This window comes from Chrysochloris asiatica, unplaced genomic scaffold (assembly GCF_000296735.1).
Source record: "Chrysochloris asiatica unplaced genomic scaffold, ChrAsi1.0 scaffold00013, whole genome shotgun sequence".
NCBI lineage: Eukaryota > Metazoa > Chordata > Mammalia > Afrosoricida > Chrysochloridae > Chrysochloris > Chrysochloris asiatica.
In genome coordinates, this window is record NW_006408531.1 from 21,176,298 (window position 1) to 21,197,850 (window position 21,553).

General features: G+C 38.6%; 1 protein-coding gene across 1 annotated transcript in view; it reads right to left on the reverse strand.

Moving 5' to 3' along the window:
- ENPP1 (ectonucleotide pyrophosphatase/phosphodiesterase 1) overlaps positions 1-21,553 on the reverse strand; it is a 95,237-nt gene that overhangs the window by 47,182 nt on the left and 26,502 nt on the right. Inside the window, exons 2-6 of the mRNA XM_006834664.1 lie at positions 10,970-11,042; positions 7,060-7,176; positions 6,004-6,129; positions 4,907-4,967; positions 2,330-2,427 (exon numbers count right to left, since the gene is read on the reverse strand). Coding sequence (XP_006834727.1) covers positions 2,330-2,427; positions 4,907-4,967; positions 6,004-6,129; positions 7,060-7,176; positions 10,970-11,042 — 475 coding nt within the window. The remainder of the gene's footprint in view (positions 1-2,329; positions 2,428-4,906; positions 4,968-6,003; positions 6,130-7,059; positions 7,177-10,969; positions 11,043-21,553) is intronic.

Sequence of the window (21,553 nt, forward strand, 5' to 3'; positions counted from 1 at the left end):
TCCTTGACAACCTCAATCTCTTCTCCATTGATAAGAATGCTGTTTATTGGTCCAGTGGTGAGGATTTTTGTTTTCTTTACATTGAGTTGTAATCCATACATAAGGCTGTGCTCTTTGATCTTCATCAGTAAATAGTTTACTTTATAAGATAACCATAATCTACATATGCATTTTACTGACATTGATTTTAATGTTTAAATCAACCTCATATCCTCAATTCTGGTAAATAATATTTGAAAATTCTAAACGAACTATAAGGAGCCTTGGTGGCACAGTGGGTTAAGTGTTGGGCTACAAACTACAAGATCGGTGGTTCAAACTCACAAGCCACTCTGCAGGAGAAAAATGAGGTGTCTATTGTAAAGATTTACAGTTCCCTGGTGTGGCGCTGTGGTTTAATGAGCCAGACTGCAAAGTCGGCAGTTCAAGCTCACCAGTTGCTCCTCGGAAACCCTATATAGGGTCACTATGGGTCGGAACCGACTCAACGGCACTTCACAACGACAGCAGTTCTACTTTGTCTGTAGGGTCCATATGAGTTGGAAGTGACACAATAGCAATGGGTTTAGAAAAACCCTAAAATAACTTTATTCAGTTAGTTTCTTCCATTTTAGTCCAGTATTACACTGCTTAAATACTTAAATGCTGATCAACGGAGAAAAACTCCATTGTTCTAACATCCATATATGATTTTGTTCTCTGAAGAACAATGATGGTACATATGATACTCAAAATACCGGTTAATGAACGTGATTTAAAACTTCAGCATGAATACTAGGAAAACGACATCCTAGTACTGCATCAATTGTTGTTGTTCAGTGGCGTCAAGTCGGTTCTGACTCAAAGCAATCCTGTATAGGGTTTCTGAGGAGTGGCTGGTAAGTTTGCACTACCGACTGTGTAGTTCAACCGACCTTGCTGTTCAGTGCTTTATCCTATAGCACCACAACAGGACTCCATCAACAGCACAGAATAATCTTGCAGTAAAGGCTTCAACTGAGATATAGCAATTAGAGTCATACTAAAACAACTAGCATATTCTATGACTAGTAGGAGCTCTGGTAGCGTAGTGGTTATAAGTCAGGCTGCTAACCTCAAGGTCAGCAGTTCAAAACTATCAGCCACTCCACGGGAGAAAAATGAGGCTTTCTGCTCTCGTAAAGAGTCACAGCCTTGGAAACACTATATAGGGTCGCTATGAGTCGGAACCAACTCCACGGCACATAACCACTACTACCATACTATTAGTGGAGTGCTAGCATGGTGTTGTAGGATCAGCACTGGACTGCTAAACACAAGGCTGGTGGTTCAAACCGACCAGCTGCTCCTTGGAAACTCTGTACCAGGTTGCTATGAGTCAGAACGGACTTGACGGTGCTAAAAAATAACAACATACTACTATGCCTTCAGGCTTCTGAAATTCTATTCTTAAAATAGAATACTCGTAAAATAAATAAACAACTTTTCTGAAAAGAGGAAATCAAAATTTGTATGGAAGAATGTATATAAACATGACCAACAAATAAATATCCTAGGAGCTCTGGTAGCGTAGTGGTTATGAGTTGAGCCGTTCTGCTGGAGAAAGATGAGGCTTTCTGCTCCCGTAAAGATTTACAGTCTTAGAATCCCTGTACAGGGTTGCTATGAGTTGTGACCAACTCCATGGCGATAACAACAACAACAAAGATTTACAGCCTCGGAAACCCTATGCAGGGTCACTCTGAGTCGGAAGCAACTCCATGGCACACACCACCACCATCACCACCACCACCACCAAGGTAACTGAATTATCTTAAATCCACTGCTGTCGAAGCATTTCTGATTCAGGAAACAGAACTACTTCATAGGGTTTCTGAGACCATAATCTTTACAACAGTCTGCCACATCTTTCTCCTGTGTGGCACAGTGGGTTAATGCACTGGACCGCAGGGTCGGTTTGAACCGCGGGGTCGGCAGGCAGTTCAGGCTCACCAGCAGCTCCTCGGAAATTTCATACAGGGTGGTTATGGGTCAGAGCCAACTTGATGGCACTTAACAACAAGAGTGGCTGGTGGATTTGAACCACTAATCTTGAAGTAAACAGCCAAATGTATAACTCACTACAACAAAGGGTCCTTGTACTATCTTCAAGGTACTTTTTAAAACACAACATTTCAGGGTAATTACTGTAGTATAAACTATTTCCCTTGTCATCAGGTTTAACTGCTTTGTAATAAGGAAGTCTAGTAAAACAGTAAGGTTCTGCCGGTACTTTTCCAAAAAGGACTGCCTCGCTACTCTAGATCACTGAAACCATCCCACTCCAATAGTAAACTCAGAAGTTACTCACTTAGTCTGCTAATAACAGGAAGAAGTCCACCCCAAGTGTGTAAATATTCTGCCCTGAAACCATCCAAAGAAAATAAGAGGGTAGGCGGTGTTTCAAACCTGGTTAATGAGAAAGAAAAAACATATATTTTAAGAAGAAAAGACATATATTTTATCTATAAAAGACTTTTATCTCTTTTTGGAAGAGATCCAAAGATTTTCCACTGAGGTCAGTCTACAAAGTAAACTTAAAAACTCAACAAGCATACTCATAAAGGCTATTTTAAATGAATTTATATATCACATGTATGTTTTTATATGTATATACATATTTCCAAATAGTACTAGTAAGCATGCAGACCACTGTGATAGTCATGGTTCCTGCCATTCCAAAAATCAAACCAATGTATTGTGCTACTAAATTGGAGTAATAGTGTTTCTATGATTCACAGATAAACAAATGTTAATAAACAGCATTGTCTAAATTATGTTTACATTTCCATAAGCTTCTTTTAAACAAGCAGTTTCTTATATCAATTGTCTTAGTGTAATAAATGGCATTACATAGCTTATAAATTATAGAAAATATTTAGTTTAAGTTAATACATTTAAAAGATATTAATATGTAGTAGGGAAGTAGAAGAGACAGTTACTAAAATCACATTTAAATACATAAACAGAGAAATGATCCAAAGCTACGAATGAAACCAAAATAAGGGTTCACACATACATAAATACCCACAATAATTAATGTGTGTGCTATAGAAATCCAGAGATGTAAACCTCCCCCACAAAAAAAGTATGACCACGAATTCAACAAAAGAAAAGAGAGATGGAGACAAATGCTGTACAGCTACACCAAAGCAATCATGTTCAGAAATTCTGCAGCTTTGAGTGATAATGGTAGATGGTAGGAACGTCATACATCACTAGATAACTGTGAGAAAACTTTCTGTTGAACGTTTATTAGATCATTTAAAATATGAATGTAAACATTTTCTTTGTCTTTTCAAACATACCTCCTCCCTGTCTTATCCTCACACAAACACAAAAGCAACCCAACAAAAGTGAGAAAATGTTTACGTAGTTTCCACTAAGTATTGGTAACACAGAGCTCTGGTGTGGCACTGTTGGCTAATGCGATGGACAGCAAAGTCGGTTTGAACTGCAATATCAACAGTTGAAGCTCACCAGCTGCTGCTCAGAAACCCTACACAGGGTCACTATGAATCAGAACCGAATCAACGGCACTTAACAACAACAACATTGGTAATATAGTTCATTTGAGAGACTCCACAAAAGTAGCTCTGCATATAGTCTCATTTTGTATAAATTTATTTCTATTCAGTCAAGGGCAGATATGAATGTACATCAGGTGCATATATTGATACAACAATTTCAATTTCTAAATCATCTTCTTGAAAAAAGAGGAAGAATTAAATTGCCCCTATATACTAACTCTGGTAGAGGAGTGGTTATGAATCGGGCTGCGAACCGCAAGGTCAGCAGTTCAAAACTATCAGCTGTTCCGCGGGAGAAAGATGAGGCTTTCTACTCTCGTAAAGATTTACAGCCTCGGAAACCCTGTTCAGGGTCGCTATGGGTCAGAACCGACTGCATGGCACATAACCACAACCACCATATACTAACTGCAAAAAAAAAAAAAAGTTTCAATGTTTAGAATAAAAAGAAAGATTAAAAATTCACTTGGTCTAAGATTTCCAATAAATTTCACACTTCAAAGACAGTTTAGTCTACATGAGAAGTCATCCTTGAGAAAGGCTCTTCTGTTTTCCTTTTTTTTCATTTGGATTTAGCTGTTGCTGTTAGTGTTGTTTTATACCAAAAATAGACTCTACCATCCCAAAAGGGAAAAAAAAGGTAGATATTTTATATAGTTTAGTAAAATTAAATAAACAAAATAAACTAAAATATAGCTTTGATTTTTCTTATAGTTTAGAATTTTTTTATTTTAAAGAAGAAAATATACATTTCTGAAGCTTAATAATTCAAATGATCTGATGTAGTAGATTTCTGATGGAACAAAGATACGAGGACTTTTATATAAGGGGGCTTCAAAAAGTTTATGGAAAAACAGAATTAAAAGATGATGGGATTTTCCACAAACGTTTTGAAGGTCCCTCATATAAATTCCTATACTTCAGTTTAAGTACTGTGCAAACCACTTTATATGGAAGAAAAAAAATGCAAGTTATGCAACATTCATTCACAAATATTTTGGTTACCCAAAATAATTTTAACAAATGAACCAAAATATAAAGTAGTTTTAATGTGCTGCAAGTTCATGTTTCATACTACAAAGGTAAATTCCCTACTTTCTTTATAGAAAGAAAAATATAAACACATTCACCTATACATACTCATGATATTAAATACTAAAAATTCATGATCTCTCTTTTTCCTATTAGCTTCCAAAGTTGGAAACTATACCATAATCATCTCCATAGAATCAGCACCATATACAAACCCGACTAAAAATAAGGATTTATGAACCAGTGATTGGTTATCACCTTCTCACTTTGATAGGAAAAACCAAAACTATTTCTTATAAAATTAGTATCTTCAAATATCATCTTACCCTGCTGGACACTGTGGTTCATTAAGATTTTCACACGATTGTTCTGCCCAAGTTTTCTCACCTAAAATGTTTTCAAGAAATAAAACAACTTGAGCACACACACCACCAATTCAGATGCTTGTGAAACACATTCAGACACATTCCAAAGACCAAATGTGTTATTAGACAAATAGATAACACTGGACATGACATTAGGGAAAAATAACAATGGGAGCTATTTTGTTTCAAAGTAATAGTTGATGTCACGGAGAAACAAATGAGTGTATAATTTTAAGACTGAAGCAGACTACTGTATTTGTTAGACCTAGAAAGCATTTCTTCCATATTCAAAACCTTTCAACCAAAATTTACAACCTTCTTCCTATCTACCTAGCAAAATCTTCTGACGTTAAATCCTTGATGTTTTCGTTCCCCCTCATATATAACAAAGTCTGTCAATGAATTTCAAGGAACTCTATAGAGCTGGACAAGACACCATGATAGCACCAGCTTACAGAATATCCCATAACCTTTTGAGGTAATTTCACATCCACTCTCTCAATGTATAGCAGGTATGGTCCTCATTTACAATGAGGAGAAGGTGTCCTGGTGTGGCACTGAAGGATAAGCCCTAGACCAAGAGGTTGGTTTGAACCTCAATGTCGGCAGTTCAAACTCTCCAGCGACTCTTCACAAACCCTACACTGGGTAGTGATGAGTGAAAATCAACTCAAAGGCACTTAACAACAACATGATATAAAAGTCAGCCAGGGCTGGAAAGTGGTATTCCCACAAATACAGCATCAAATATGCAGCTAAAAGTAAAACAGTCTGAGGAGTAGTGGGGAGAGAGTAACTGATTACACAGCTAAGACACTAGTGGCCATGTGTAGATATTAATTATTAGGTTAGGAGATGTGGGTACAAGGTTAATTGCACCCATCTCTCAACTCATGTCTTTGTTTGAAATTTTCTGTAATCAAAAACTTTAAAAGTATATTTCTTGACTAGTGGATTTGGCCAATGAACATGAGTCCTAATATAAACAATGCAGAGAATGCCACAGCCCAGGAAGACGCCAGGCTGCTGTTGACCCGGATGAACAACGGAGACTTGACCTCGACACACGGAGCCGTAGTTGATGCAGCAGTCGCCTTTGTCCCTGCAGTCGTCTGAACAGGAGCAGAGGTTTCTCGACAACCTCTTCTCACCACACCTGAATTTGCTGCAATTCCATATGTGTTCTAGAAACAAACACCAAACAAAATCCATCTTACGGTTCACATTTAACACAGAAACGCTGCCCTCATGGAGCGTAAACCCTGAAACAATGACAACATCATAACTCCTAATTACTCCTAGAATCTGTCACTATACAGGTCAGTACACACCAACAGATACAGACCATCAATTGGTATTACTTCACTAAATCCCAGAATTCCATGATTTTAAAACTTGGACACATATAATTATTGGTTTGTACTTCATATGTCGATCTTGGCTTCTCCCACTGAACATTTTTAGGGTTACAAAAATTCAATCTAAAACAAACTCATTCAATTTAAATATTATTGCAGGTCATATGCACAAAAGTCCAGAGCAAATATTTTAATTTTTTAAAAAAGTTTATGTGGATATCTCAGAACTCTTGCCTATAATCAACGTGAGTCCATTCAGGCCCACGGTGACCCCATGTGTATCAGAGTAGAACTGAGGTCAATGGCTGATTTTCAGAAGGTCTTCCTTTGGAGGTATCTCTGCACAGAAATGCCGACCAACCTTTTTGTTAGCAACTTAGTACACTGACTATTTCACCCAAAGCATCCATAATTGGTATAAAAAGACTAATAAAAACATTCCTGCATATCAAGCAGCTTTTTAGAATTTTGTTCAAATTCAAATTAAAATATCAAGGCTTTCAGTATATACAAGTATTACAAAGAGGCACAGTTCTGTTATATATTAAATGTTTAATGAAGGCAAAATATTTGATATTCTCTAAGCAACTATTTGAAATACAAAGACCATGGTCAAAATATGTGTGAATGTTAATTTAAAAAAAACAAAACTCAAGTGAATTTTTCACTAAATCACATGCCTAAAATTAGTTGCAGTATTTTCCTACAACCTTTTGCCAATGGCTATGACTCCTTCTGCTTCCATGACCGTCTTACCTGGTTCTATACATGTTTCCTGATAATCTAGACAGCAGTTTCCAAGTTCAACGCAGGGAGCATCACAGCGACAGTTCCCAAATGTTCTCTCAAAACAGCGACCTTTGCAACTTTTAACTGTAAATATTGAGCAGTCAGTTAGATGTTTCTAATCATTATACACCTAGAATGCAATCACCAATGAATACATCTAGGTTAGCTGTAGAATGGGTCCAAATTCTGCTTTAGAGAACACAGATGGAGCAATCAAGTGACCCCCCTCCTCCTACACACACACACACACATACACGTCAGTTCACATTCATATTCAGCCTGGCATCTTCAGAACAGCATTTCCTAACTGCCCATCTATTTCCCTTCTTTTATATCTTATAAAATTGTGCCTTTCCCCTCATCAGTTAATTCTTTGTAACTAAAAATTTTTAATAGCTCTGTTTCACATCTTTTGCTGATAAATGCCAACAAATCGGTTCCAACTCATGGCAATCCTGTTTAGAGTTTCTGAATGAGTGGAGCGTGGGTTTGAACTGCCGACCTTACGGTTCAGTGCATTATCCATCAGTGCTACACTGGGACTATAAAATTCCTATGAACACAGACCTCATGTGAACTTTGCCTGGTATACCATATGACTAGCACCCAGCAAGATACTTGGCCTACAGCTGGTACTTGATACTTTGTGTTAAATGGATAAATGGTAGTAGATAAAGAAGGAAAATAAATTTCACTAAAAACACAATTTTTACTGTTTCAACTCTTCACTGCATAGCTTGAATAAACTAGGCTTTTATTATTAGAAAATCAGGCTTGTGAAGAAGAAAAAAAAAAAAATCCACACCTGAAGTTCAACAGACAAAGGAAAAAGGAGTAATCTTAGTTCTTCACGTTAATGGTCTCCTGACCCAATAAAATGTAGTTGCTGTTGCTAAGTGCCATGGAGTTGGGTCCAATTCATAGCGACTTGTATAGGGTTTCCAAGGAGCAGTTGATGGGTTTGAACTGCCAACCTTGTGGTTAGCAATACAGTGCTTATCCTACAGTGCCACACCAGGGCTCCTACCCAATAAAATACTGCTATGGAATTTAACTCTCACCTGGCATTGGGAAATCAGACAAATATAATAATAACAAGGAGTGACAAATAAGAATTTCTAGAGTCAGAAATGCTAACTTTCTCAACCCAAGGGGAACAATCTAATAGAATAACAGCTTTTATTTGGAACTCAGACCAGGTAACTTTATAAACTAGTTACTGTGCATATATATGGAGTCCTGGTGTGGTGCTGTGGTTAATGTGCCAGACTGCAAAGTCGTTTGAACTGCAAGGTCGGTGGTTAAAGCTCACCAGCTGCTTCCTGGAAACCCTTTACAGGGTCACAATTGACACCATGGCACTTAACAGCAACAACATGCATAAATATGCTAGATTTAAATTTAAAGAGACAATTTTTAAGCCTCCAATTTTATTTCCTTAAGTATCAATTTGAACTCAGATGAGTTCTTTCATTCCACAAGATGACATAGGTGAGTGCTAAAGTTTGTGGTTTATTCACTTTATCTAACTCTGACACATTGGCTCTGAATAGATTTCTGAAAAAACACATAAAACTACTGTTTCAATCACTTTTACAATTATAGCTTCACAATCACCAAGAATGTTTAGTGACGCATATTACAATGATGTTGTTGTTAAGTGCTGTCGAGTCGTTTCCAACTCGTAGCAACTGTGTATACGGTTTCCATGGAGCAGCTGGTGAGTTTGAAATGCTGACCTTTGGTTTGCAGTCGAATAGTTAAAAAGGAGAAGGATTTGTTGAATTTTCAAATTAATTTCCTAGACATGCCACCAGTGACATCACTCAACAAAAACTATCTCAGAGTAAAAATAATGGTCAATACAATTCACTGATTGAAACTTTTGTTATTTCTACTATTTCATTGGACTCCTGGTGTGGTGCTGTAGGATAAGCAAAGAATCAGAAGTTGAAACCCACCAGGTGCTCCGCAGAAACCCTAAACAGGGTCACTGTTAAGTGGGAACCGACTTAAAGGCACTTATTAGCAAGAACAATTATCTCATCAGTGCTGGACAGACTTCTGGACTCAGTAGAAAATTTAAAATGTCTGTAACAGTTAATAAAATCAATACTGCTTTGAAAATATCAATGTCCACAATTCAAAAAAGGTGCTCTGGTAAGCGTAATGGTTACAAATCGGGCTGCTAATCTCACGGTCAGCAGTTCGAAACTACCAGCTGTTCCATGGGAGAAAGATGAGGCTTTCTGCTCCCGTAAAGATTTAAAAGCTGGATAGTGAATAAGGAAGACCGTAGAAGAATTGATTCCTTTGAATTGTGGTGTTGGAAGAGAATACTGAAAGTGCCATGGGCTGCCAAAAGAACCAAGAGATCCATTTTGGAAGAAGTGCAGTCCGAGTGCTCCTTGGAGGCCAAGATGGCCAAACTTCGTCTCTCATACTTTGGACATATTGTCAGGAGGGAATAGCTGCTGGAGAAGGATATCATGTTTGATAAGATGGAGGGTCAGAGAAAAAGAGGAAGACCCCCAGCGACTTGGATTGGCCAGGTGGCAGCATCGATGGACTCAAGTGTGGCAACAGTAGTGAGGTTGGCCCAGGATCGGACATTGTTTTGTTCTGCTGCGCATAAGGTCGCTATGTGTCGGTGCCGACTTGATGGCACCTAACAACAACAACAACAACAAAAGATTTACAGCCTCAGAAACCCTGTACAGGGTCTCTATGAGTCGGAACTGACTCCACAGCATATAACAACAACAACAGCAATAATTCAAAAAGCCTTCCAAGCATTTAATGATGAGTTTCTGGTTGCGCAGAGATGCTAACGGGTCACCTAGTAACCTCCAGGTCTGTGTCTGCAATTAACTCCTTGGGGAAAAGGAGTGTCCCTGAAGAGCCCTGAAGGGAGTAGGGAAAGAGGTTCCAGGAACAGAGCTCTAGGACCCACAGGCCACACATTTATTTGTTTGTGCTTAATTTAATTCAGAGAATTAATTCGTTTGTTATGGTCCCATCTCCTAGTTTTGGAATGAAGTTTTTCAAGTAAATAACATGCTACATGGTTAAAACAATACAATAGCTATCAGTTGAGGTCAAGTTGATTCCGTCTCATGGTGACCATAAGGGTCAGAGTAGAACTGTGTTCTGTACAGTTCTTCAATGGCTGATTTTTCAGGAGTAGATTGGCAAGCCTTTCTTCCGAAATGTCTCTGGGTGGACGCAAACTTTCAACCTTTCAGTTAGCAGTTGAGCACATTAACCATTTACATATGCGCCACCTAGGACTCCTAACACAAGAGTTACTTGAAGTATAGGAAAACTCATGTCTATGTCAAATTTGCGATATATGTGTGGAGTCCCCACAGGTCTACTGGATGAGAGTATCTCAGTCCCATTCTGGAGAAGGCTGAGTATCAGCACACACAATCCCCACTCCACACACTGACACACGCATACCCAACCAACACCAAACCAAACCCACAGCTGCTGAGTGGATTCCAACTCAAAGCGACTCCTAGGCCAGACCAGAATTGCCCCCACACGGTTTCCAAGGCTGCAAATCTTTACAGAAGCAAGCTGCCACACATTTTTCCCTTCCAACAGCTGATAGATTCAAACTGCCAACCTTTATGTTCGCAGTCAAGTGTTTAACAACTGTGCCACCAGGGCTCCCACCTTCCTACTATGTTGTTGTTGTTGTTGAGTGCCATTGAGTCGGTTCTGACCCACAGCGACCTTCTATGGGGTTTCCGAGGAGCAGCTGGTGAGCTTGAACCCTGGACCCTGCAGTTCAAATGGCTTTGCAGACTGGCGCATTAACCAACAGCGCCACACCAGGACTCCCCTTCCTACTATAAACTATATTAATTACCTTCTTTGGCACAGCTTGGTTTCAACCCAAATATACATCCAAGGATGGTTGTTAACACACAGACAGACAATATCTGTAGAGAAAAAAAAGAAAAGATAAAGCTTTAAAATTGTGATTTCTTCAAATATTTCGAAACTCACTGGAGCTTCTATTTATTAACCTGGATTTGAGTCACATAGGTGTGTGTACTTTGTGAAAATTCTTATTCTGTACATTTATAATTTTATATATATGTATTATTTTTCAATAAAAAGTTGAATGAAATGTTAGTAAATGATTGTATACCATCCAAAGTTAATTAAGGTTGTAGAATTTTCCCAGCTTAACATGAATGAATCAGTCAAAGAAACTATAAAAAATTAAAGAAGGGAGAGAGGAAAAATCTAGTGATTCAATTTCCTATTTGCTAAATCACTTAAGGCAATGAGAATATTTTTTTCATATAATATTTTACATAAGTGTAACTATATAAAGCTGAACAGGAATACCATATATAACTAGATCCCAAGTCCCAATTTTACTATAAACTGTTGTGTAATAGGGGCGTGTCACATAAGCTTTCTAGGCATCAGTTACAGTTACTATAAAACTGAAGAGGTGGATTACATAGCTCTCTAAAGATCTTTCCAGTGCTAACATTTTGCAAATTTCTTATTCCCTACATTTCTGGCTTTCTGCCTTTTAAGATCTGATTAAGTATTTTCCTCTACCCGTAGGTGAGTATATCATGCAACTGCTAAAAGAATAACTCAAGAAGGATAAACCATAAAACAATACTCATCTTTTTTTTTTTTTTTTTTTTTTTTTAGTTGTATGAATGAAGCTTTCTTTATAGCCCTCAGGAATGTCACTTCCCAGGACAATTCAACAACATATGCACTGAGTGCCAACTATGCCGGAAGACGTTGAAGGAAGTGAGTCAGATATACCATAGGGAGCTTTTATTTTTGTGGGAAACGGAAAACAGAGCAGTTTGCAGGATTCCCATCGGTAGGCACCAGCAAGTCCTTGTGGTACTAAAGGCTAAGCACCGGACAAGGTCGACAGTTCAAACCCACCAGCTGCTCTGCAGGAGAAATATGAGGTTTTCTGCACTTGTAAAGATTTACAGCCTTGAAAACTGTACACAATGCGTCAGCAGTGGGTTTGGTTTAGGCTTAGGAAGCAGTTACAAAGTGGTGTTTAAAGGAAGGAAAATGTGTCCCAGGTTGTGGTGGTTAGGAAAGGGAGATTAGAAAGCATGTGATAAAGAAAGCCTTTGGCCATGCTGTTGGGGGAAGAAAAGAGAGCAGAGTTTCAGGAGGAAGGACAGAATAAAGAGACCCCAGAAGGAAGGCAAATAGAAGGGTGCTGGGTGAATAGCGAACAGCCTATGTGGCGCTGTGGGTTAAGATGCTGAACGGCAATGTCTGTTTGGACCTCAAGGTCAGAGGTTCAAGCTCACCAGCTCTCCTCAGAAACCCTATGCAGGGTTGTTATGAGTCGTAACTGACCAACTTGACGACACTTAACAATTTTGGCTAGAACAAAGCAAATGCCAAGGGGAATGGATACAGGATGAAAGTATGGACCAGGAGGCCAGATGAAGAGAGACGTCCACTATCATACCCCTTCTGTGTCCATTGCATAGCTTGGCATGGAGAGTGTTGAAAATGACATAACATACTCCCTGCAAGTAGAAGACCTGAAAGTTCTAAAGTGGTCATCACAGTTAATCTTTTACCATTCAGTGAAAATCACACAACCAGAACTTTATTGACTTAAAATTGCTTAACAGAAGCAAACAGAAGTTTGACAGCAAAAGGAATCATTTTTCATCTATAATCACATTCATTAAAAAATGAAATTTAGAATATCTACTAATTCATTACAAAACACCCAATGAGAACCATTTTTAGTAGAAAATTTCTCTTCACCAATTTTCAGAGCTATGAAACTTTTTGTGAAATAATTCGGATTTTCTTCTCAAGGTAGTCAAGAAATGTCAAAATCCACTACCCATTTTCATCTCTGTAACAATTTAGGTATATGTCATATTGTGATATTCTCTTTGAAACTATAAAGCAATGTACCTTAGAAAACATGCAGCTAGGAGACATGAGTAAAACCAAAGTTTTTAGACTATTTTGTCTCCATGTTAAAAGTACTTAGGATTTTCTGCTTTTTAGTCAGAATCCCCAAACCATTCAATAGATTTTTTTTCTTAGACATTTAGTGGGTTAAAATAAATAGACAAAAATAAATGGTCAAACTATTTTTTTCTCACCAATTCTCTCAAATACTGTGACATTAAAGTTATGTGCATTGTTCTTTATCAAACATTCATTCAAATGGGTGTCTGTTGTGTGCAGTTCCCGGCTGGAGGCCAGAGATACACAAGAAGCAACTTCTGTCCTTAGAGAGCAGAAAAAGGGGCAGGCGTGACAACAAACGTTTTCAATGTAGTCCAAGAGCTGTAGTGGTTACGAATCGGTCAGCAGTTCAATTTACCAGCTGTTCCGCAGAAGAAAGATGAAGCTTTCTGCTCCTGAAAAGATTTACAGACTCGGAAACCCTGTCGGTATGAGTCGGAATTGACTCCACAGCACATAACTACCACCAACCAAGAACTACAGTAGCGTTGTTGTTAAGTGACATCAAGTGGGTTCGGCTCATAGCAACACCATATAGGATTTTCAAGGAGCATCTGGTGGGTTTGAACTACTGACCTCGTGGTTCACAGCCTGGTGCTTATCTTTCAGTGCCACACCAGGAGTCCAAAGAGGTACAACAGACATTCTTCTGCTCTCCCCTGTGCTGTTAGCATGTTGACAGTTTTTTACACATGAAAGTTACAATAGAAATATGTTAACTCCCTCCCCGCCCAAAAAAAATCAACATGATAACAGTGCATTATAGAGCAGGAAAAAGGGAATGGCTGCAAAAGGCTTCACAAGGCAACAAAGGGGAAGCATTTCCTACAAGATATCTGTGGTAAAAGAGAATGCCCCCTCTCCATCAATAAGCACTGTATGAGGGCACTTCACAAAGTTCACAGAAAAACTTCATTATCTTTTAATTCCATTTTTCCATGAACTTTTGGAAGACCCCCTCATGATCTGTGGCAATATGAAAAACAAAACACAGTTTGAAAAAAAGATTTTGGAAGAAAAATCTGGGAGAACAATGGGGCTTGAATTCTTCCTCCAATCTCAAGCTGTAATTAACGAAACAGATGATCCTAGGACCATCAAGAAGGAAGAGAATGAATGGAGCATAAGCTTCCCACCTAGAAAAGTGGTGCCAACAGAGAAGGTGGCAGAGGCAGTGGGATGGAGAGACAGAGCAGTTACAGAGAAGGTGGCAGAGGCAGTGGGATGAGAGACAGAGCAGTGGCAGGCAGGCTTTATGTCCATGGACATAAAGTAAGGCTGTGTACCAATGGGCAGGAGGCTGGATGGAAGAATGTGCCCTTTGGACATTTAAATGAATGTATATTTTAAATTTTGTTTTCTTTTTATGTGTTTATCAAATATCTTTTCTTTGTTCATTTGTTAAATATAATAAGTAAATTGGGGAAAAACACACACACACACATACACAAAAAAAGATTTTGTAGTGAAATCCCTAGTCTGAGAATTTAGAATTTAATAAGGGCAACAACTCCCCTCAAATAATACCATTTGCTGCTGAGAATAGGTGCGAAATAGTGAGAGGCAACCTAGTATTGAGCCACTTAGTGTTTACAATAAAGGCAAAGGTGTTTTGCATAATTTATTTAAATATTATTTATTTATTTTAATTTCAATCTGGGGAAAAAGAAAATAACAACAACAGGGAGATAAGAGAATAATAGCCGGCACTTCTAACTTGCCAAACTCCACACACTGGTTGGTATAGCAAAGCAGTGCTAACAAAAATATCTCCTAGGTAGAGGAAGTGGTTGGCAAACACACAGAGAAGGTGTGTGTTATTTGCACAAAAATATGGTAAGTGGTAATCTATGAAAGAACAGACTAGAAGAGAGGGGTCCTAGTGTGGCGCTGTAGGATAAGCACCGCGAGATCAGCAGTCCTAGCCCACTCCTTAGAAACCCTATACAGAGTCACTCATTGTGAGTCGGAATCAACTCAAAGTCACTTAACAACAAGGGAGGAAGTGAAGTTACTGAAAGAGGACCGGGGTCTCAGGGGAAGCTACTGAGACATTTAAACATGGCAATGATACGGCTAAGGTAAGTTTTAAACTCTAGAACAATCCTTTTGGCAACGTTGCAGAAGGCTGTTGCATGAATCCAAGTGAGAAATGAGTGCTTCTATTTGCCTGCCTCACTGATCTCCTTGGAGCTTCTCCATGCTTCTTTGGGTCTTTCCACACCCCCAAACATGGCAATTCTGACCACAGTTCCATTAGATTCATTTATTTGTCTGTATCTCATGCGACTGAGTTCCAGGGAGAAATGATTTACTCATCTCTTAAGTCTCCATGTCTAACACACCAAAAAAAAAAACCCCGCAAACCCAAAGCTAACAAATTGATTTCTACAGGAATAGAAGTACTCCACAGGGTTTCCGAGGTTGTAAATATTTACTGTTGCTATTGCTGTTAAGTGCTGTAGAGTTGGTTCTGATTCACAGTGACCCTGTACAAGGTTTCCAAAGAGCAGCTGGTAGGTTTGAACTGCCAACGTTGTGGTTCACAGTCCAGTGCTGATCTTATGGTGCCACCCAGGAGGTTGTAAATATTTGTTCCCAGGTTGTCAATATTTATAGGAGTCCTGGTGTGGTGCTGTAGGATAAGCATTGGACCACAAAGTCAACTTGAACTGCAAAGTCAGTGATTCAGAAATCCTCACGGTTGCTATGAGTCAGAACAGGCTTGATGGCACTTAATAAGTGTTTATAGAAGTGGGCTGCCACATTGTTCTTGATGGCACTTAACAAGTGTTTATAGAAGTGGACTGCCACATTGTTCTTGATGGCACTTAACAAGTGTTTATAGAAGTGGATTGCCACATTGTTCTCCCGCAAAGGGACTGGTGGGCTTGAGCCTGACCTTTGGGTTAGCAGCTGAGTGCTTTAACCATTGTGACATTAAATAAATAATCACCGAGTTGAAAACGAGCATGTAATCATTTAATTAAACACAGTAGTGGTGGTGTACCATGGAGTTGGTCCTGACTCATAGCGACCCTATGTGGGATTTCAGAGACTGTAAATCTTTACAGGAGCAGAACGCATCTTTCTCACAGGGAATGGCTGGCAATTTCAAACTGTTGACCTTGAGGTTATTAGCAGCCCAACTCATAACCACTACGCTGACAGAGCTCCTTCAATTAAACACAGTCGGGGGGGAAAGCCATAAAATTCCTTGCTTTTTCATCACAAGAGTGTTGACAAAAATCAGTTTGAATGCCACAAAGGAATCAAATTGCTAAGCACCCCTGTTTCTGAAAGGATGCTTACAACAAATATACACTTTTAAAAATTAGGAAATGATAGACTGATGAATTTACGTGGTATTCAAAGGTGACAGATGGAACACAAAGTCCATCTGGTGCGGAGATGAATTAGCTGATCACATTGCCTATCAGTCTCTAATTTTTCACCAAAGTTCCATGCTCCTAGAAAAAGCACTGAGGACTCAGATCAACAGAGTTGGGAGCCTTCAAGAAACTTCTGTTCTCTGGTAGCATAGTGGTTACGAATCGAGCTGCTAATCACACGGTCAGCTGGAAACTATCAGCTGGCCCGCCGGAGAGAGATGAGGCTTTCTGCTCCTGTAAAGTTTCACAGCCTCAGAAAACCTGTTCAGGGTCGCTATGAGTCGGAACCAACTCCACGGCACATAACAACAACAACAACGGATGGGGACTAGATTTTAACACAGTAAACCCAATGGTGAGAAACTTTCACAGGTGATTCAAAGGAAGGCTCACATTCCTGAAGAATTTTTAGGCATTCCACAGTTCAGAGTAGGAGTTCGAATCTTTTCTAAAAAGTTTCTAAATCCACTCAGGTAAGCTACTGACACGATCAGTATCATTTAGTTGTTTCTGACTTGAAGGCAGTTCTCCCAAACTGCAAAGTTTACAAAAAGGTTCTTGCATAACCAATCAGATGACAATAAAGGAAAGAGATACCGAGCACTGAGCATGCGCATCACTTAGACGCAAACCCCTCAAACTAAGTGAAACACTAAAATTCTGAAAGTGTTGACACTGGCCTGCTGGACTTCACATTCAACATGATGAGGGTTCAAATCCCATCTGTGCTAATGCATTTATTCAGCATTCAACAAATACCTCTTGAGACCCTACCACATACCTAGCACTAGTCTGGATACAGCAACTAGTTGCTGGGGTACAACAATGAACAGAACAATCTCAGTTCTTACTCTCATGGGGCTCACATTCTTGTGATTTCTGGACAAGCACGAGTTGTGTGATTTGGAAATGCTTTCCACCTATGTTGTTGTTAATTGCCGTCGAGTCGATTCCGACCCATAGAGACCCTGTACAGGGTTTCCAAGGCTGTAAATCTTGACGGGAGTTGAAAGCTTTATCTTTCTCTCGCGAAGCGGCTGGTAGTTTCAAACTGCTGACCTTAAGGTTTGCAACCCGATTAGTAACCACTACGCTACCAGAGCTTCACCTATAACACGGTGCAAATACCCATCTCACAAGCATGAATCATGTTTAAAAGGTAGCTAGAACAAATCGGTGACTAACATACAGCAAATGACCATTCCTATTAGGCTGTTCTTAACTGAAGAAGTTCCAAGAAAACAAAAGTAAAGAAAAAAATCCTCACAACTTGACCAATATATAACATCATGATAAATTGAGAAAAAATTAAAGTTGTTAGACACTAAATTTTACTTGAATCCATAATCAACACTCATGAAAGCAGAAGTCAAGAAATCAAATGGCAGATTGCATTAGGAAAATTTGTTACACAAGACCTCTTTAAAGTTATCAGTTTGAGGACTTAAGTTTACCTGACCTAAGGCATGGTATTTTCAACAACCTCATATGTATTTGAAAGTTGGACAATGAATAAGAAAGGCTGTAGACGAATCGATCCATTTGAGTTATGATGTTGGAGAAGAATACTGAAAACACTGCTAACTATCAGAAGACTGAATTAATCTGTGCTGGAAAAAGTACAGCCAGAATGCTCCTTAGAAGCCAGAATGGCAAGACTTCGTTTCTTATACTTCTAACATGTTATCAGGAGGAACCAGTCCCTGGAGAAAGACATCATGCTTAGTAAAGTGGAGGGTGAGTGAAAAGGAGGAAGACTCCCAATGAAACAGATTGGCCCAGTGGCAGCAACAATGGGCTCAAGTGTAACAATGATTATGAGGCTGGCACAGGAATGGGCAGTATTTTGTTTCCGTTGTGTACAGGGTTATTATGAATTGGAGCCCACAGCACCTAACAACAACATCAACGATATTCAACTCACTAAGAGGACAATATAACCTCAGAAATGTTTAACCAAACTACAGGTTATTCATTTTAATAAAAGAAATACAGAAACAAAGACATCCCTTGGAATACTGTGGGTTCAGTTCCAGACCACAGAAACAATGCAAGTATCACAATAAAGTGAGTCACATGAAGTTTGTTGGAATACATAAGTGCATACAGGATATACTTAGACTATATTGTAGTCTATTAAGTGCACAATAGTAATTATGAAAATTACGAAAATGAAACACACAGACATAAAGTGAGTACGTGTTGGGAAAATGGCGCCAACCTACTTGTTAGATGCAACATTGCCACAAACCTCCAATGTATAAAACATACACTGTCTGCAAAGAGTAATACAGTGAAAATCAATACAGGGTATGCCTGTACTGGCATTTTTCTCTCATTACTTTGATTTTAATTCTGCAGTAATTAAATCTGTTTCCAACAGTAGTTGAAGAGCATGTAGTGATAAAAATTTGTCAGAAAGAAAGATGTAACAGAGAGAAAAGTCAAGCTATTATTTTGTGCAGAATGATTGTACTGAACATTTGTCAGAAAGATGTAACAGAGAAAAGTCAAGCTATTATTTTGTGCAGAATGATTGTACTGAACATTTGAATTGCATCTACACAGTGACTCAAGAACTCATGCTACTAAAAAGGGGATTCATATAAACACCAATTCCTATACCAGTGATAACAAGAGACTCAGCTTTCACACAGAACAAAGTGTAGCCAAAATCTGATTCACACATTTCAGGTGTAAAAAGCTATAGAAAAACCCTGATAACAGCAACTTAAAATATGCATCTTGTTTTGATTCAGAAATTACACTTCTAGTATTTATCCTAAAGTAAAAATTAGGGTACAAATCTTCAGGCACAAATATATACATATACACTATAATATTATGCATAATAGTATAAAAAATTAGATAAGTACTTATGTTCAACAAGTAGCAAAATGGCCAAAAAACATATTGAATACTACAGAGACAGTAACAATGTTAGGAGTCCTGGTGTGGCACTGTAGGATAAGCACTGGACTCCTAATCATAAGGTCAGCAATTCAAACCCACCAGCTGCTCTTGGGAACCCTATACAAGGTCACTATGTGTCGGAACCAACAACACCAATCCATTATTCTTAAATATAAATGAACAATTGTGATTCACCAGACATTTGATGCAAGTATACAATATGAAATCAACAAGGAAAAAAAGTCTAAGGTCAACAGAGGGGAGGAGTAAAAACCTGGAAGAGAGAAAAATATTAAAAACAAGTGAAGCTTTAACTAGCATCCTCAGGAGGACTCAAAAAGGTCTTGTATCTACAAATCAAGACCAAGACAGAATCAGAGGAAAATAATTTAGTAGCGCATAAATTGAAACTCTTAGATTATTAAAATTAGGATTACTGGAATTAAAAATTAACATAAAATGTTTAAACAGAGTTTAGAAAATCTATATAATTAAATACCATTTTTTAAAAAGTATATATAAAAAGGGAAAAAACAATTAAGAAGACCAACCTCTGTAACCATGAGGTTTGCGATTCAAAACTATTAGCAGCTCCTTGGAAACCCCATACAGGATCACTGAGTTGGAACTGACTCAACGGCATTTAACAATAACAACAAAAAGAGAAAATAATACTATAGGGAAGATACTATCAAATAAATTATACAAAAAAAAAAGATTTCCAAAGCAGAAGGATTATACTAGTGGATACACTGAAAAATCCTAATACCAAAATTTCAGAACAATAGATAATAAAACTCCAGAATAACAATAAAAAAATCTTTAAAGAAATACACAAAACGAATGTTAAAAACTGGTGTTAGATTTTCCATGGAAATTTGTAGAAATATATTCACTGGTGAAACTCTCTGGGTCTAGAGACGTCAGTTTAAGAAGTTTCTTGGTTTCTAGCTTACTAGTTATAGAATTGGAGTCCTGGTGTGGCGCTGTGGGCTAATGCACCAGACTGCAAAACCATTTGAACTGCAGGTTCAGTGGTTCAAGCTCACCAGCTGCTCCTTGGAAACCCTATACAGGGTCGCTATGGGTTGGAATCGACTCAACAGCACTTAACAACAACAACAGTTATAGAATTATTCAAACGTTCTATTTTCCTTGAGTTTGTCTTAATGAACTGCCTTTATCACAGAACTTTTCATTCCACTTACAGTTTTTAATATATTGGTAAGCAGTTGTTTATAGTTTTTGCTTTGTCAATCTCATTTTCATGTTATTTTTTCATTTCAATATTTTTCCTTCTTTTCACTTCCTTGGTTTAATTTTCTGTCTGTTTTTTTGGAGGGGGGTGGTTTTTCCTTATAATTTGATGATATGGATGCTTACTTTATTGGTTTTCAATTTTCTTCTAACATTTTTATTCTAACATAAAACTCTTAAGACAGCATCATTGTTTTATAAGTTCACTTAAAGGTATCAAAAAATATACTACTTGGCAACAGGAGAGCTTGGGTGGGAGGGAGGGGGGCAATATACAGGAAGGGAGAGGGAAAGGGAAAAATGGGGCAGCTGGGAGAACAATTGGGCATGAGGGAAAGGGCTAAAGGGGACAGAGATAATAAAGCAAGATATATACACAACCTTGGAACGGCAGGGCTCTGAGACACAGGGATTGAGTCATGATTGGAATGGGGGGGAATCCTACTAAGATGCTCGAATTTTTTTTATTATGCAATTAACCAAGGGGCGAGAGTTTTAGTCTGTGTTACAGTTCAAAAACTCTCCAGTATGGATTCCAGCCTGACTAATTCGACCCTATAGCGAGAGGACAGCCACTTCTCCCTCTTCGGAGCAACCCTGCCTGAGGGAGCCAGCATTCACCGAGGACCCATCTGAAAGAGTGACGGCATCTGCATCTCCATTGAAGCCCCTCCGGCAAGAGCACCAAGGAGCCAGCCAGCCGTTTCCACAGCAGAGAAGACTTTAAGAACTGTTTAACCCTTAGAGAACTGGTTAAACTCCAGACTTTCTGCTGCTTTGCCTGTCAGGCGGGGGGAATTGGGAGTTAATAGATGTTACTGACTTTGCAATCGTTCATCAACCATCGTAGATTTTATTGCCTGTTAAAGTTTTCAGAAGCTAGGCAATCA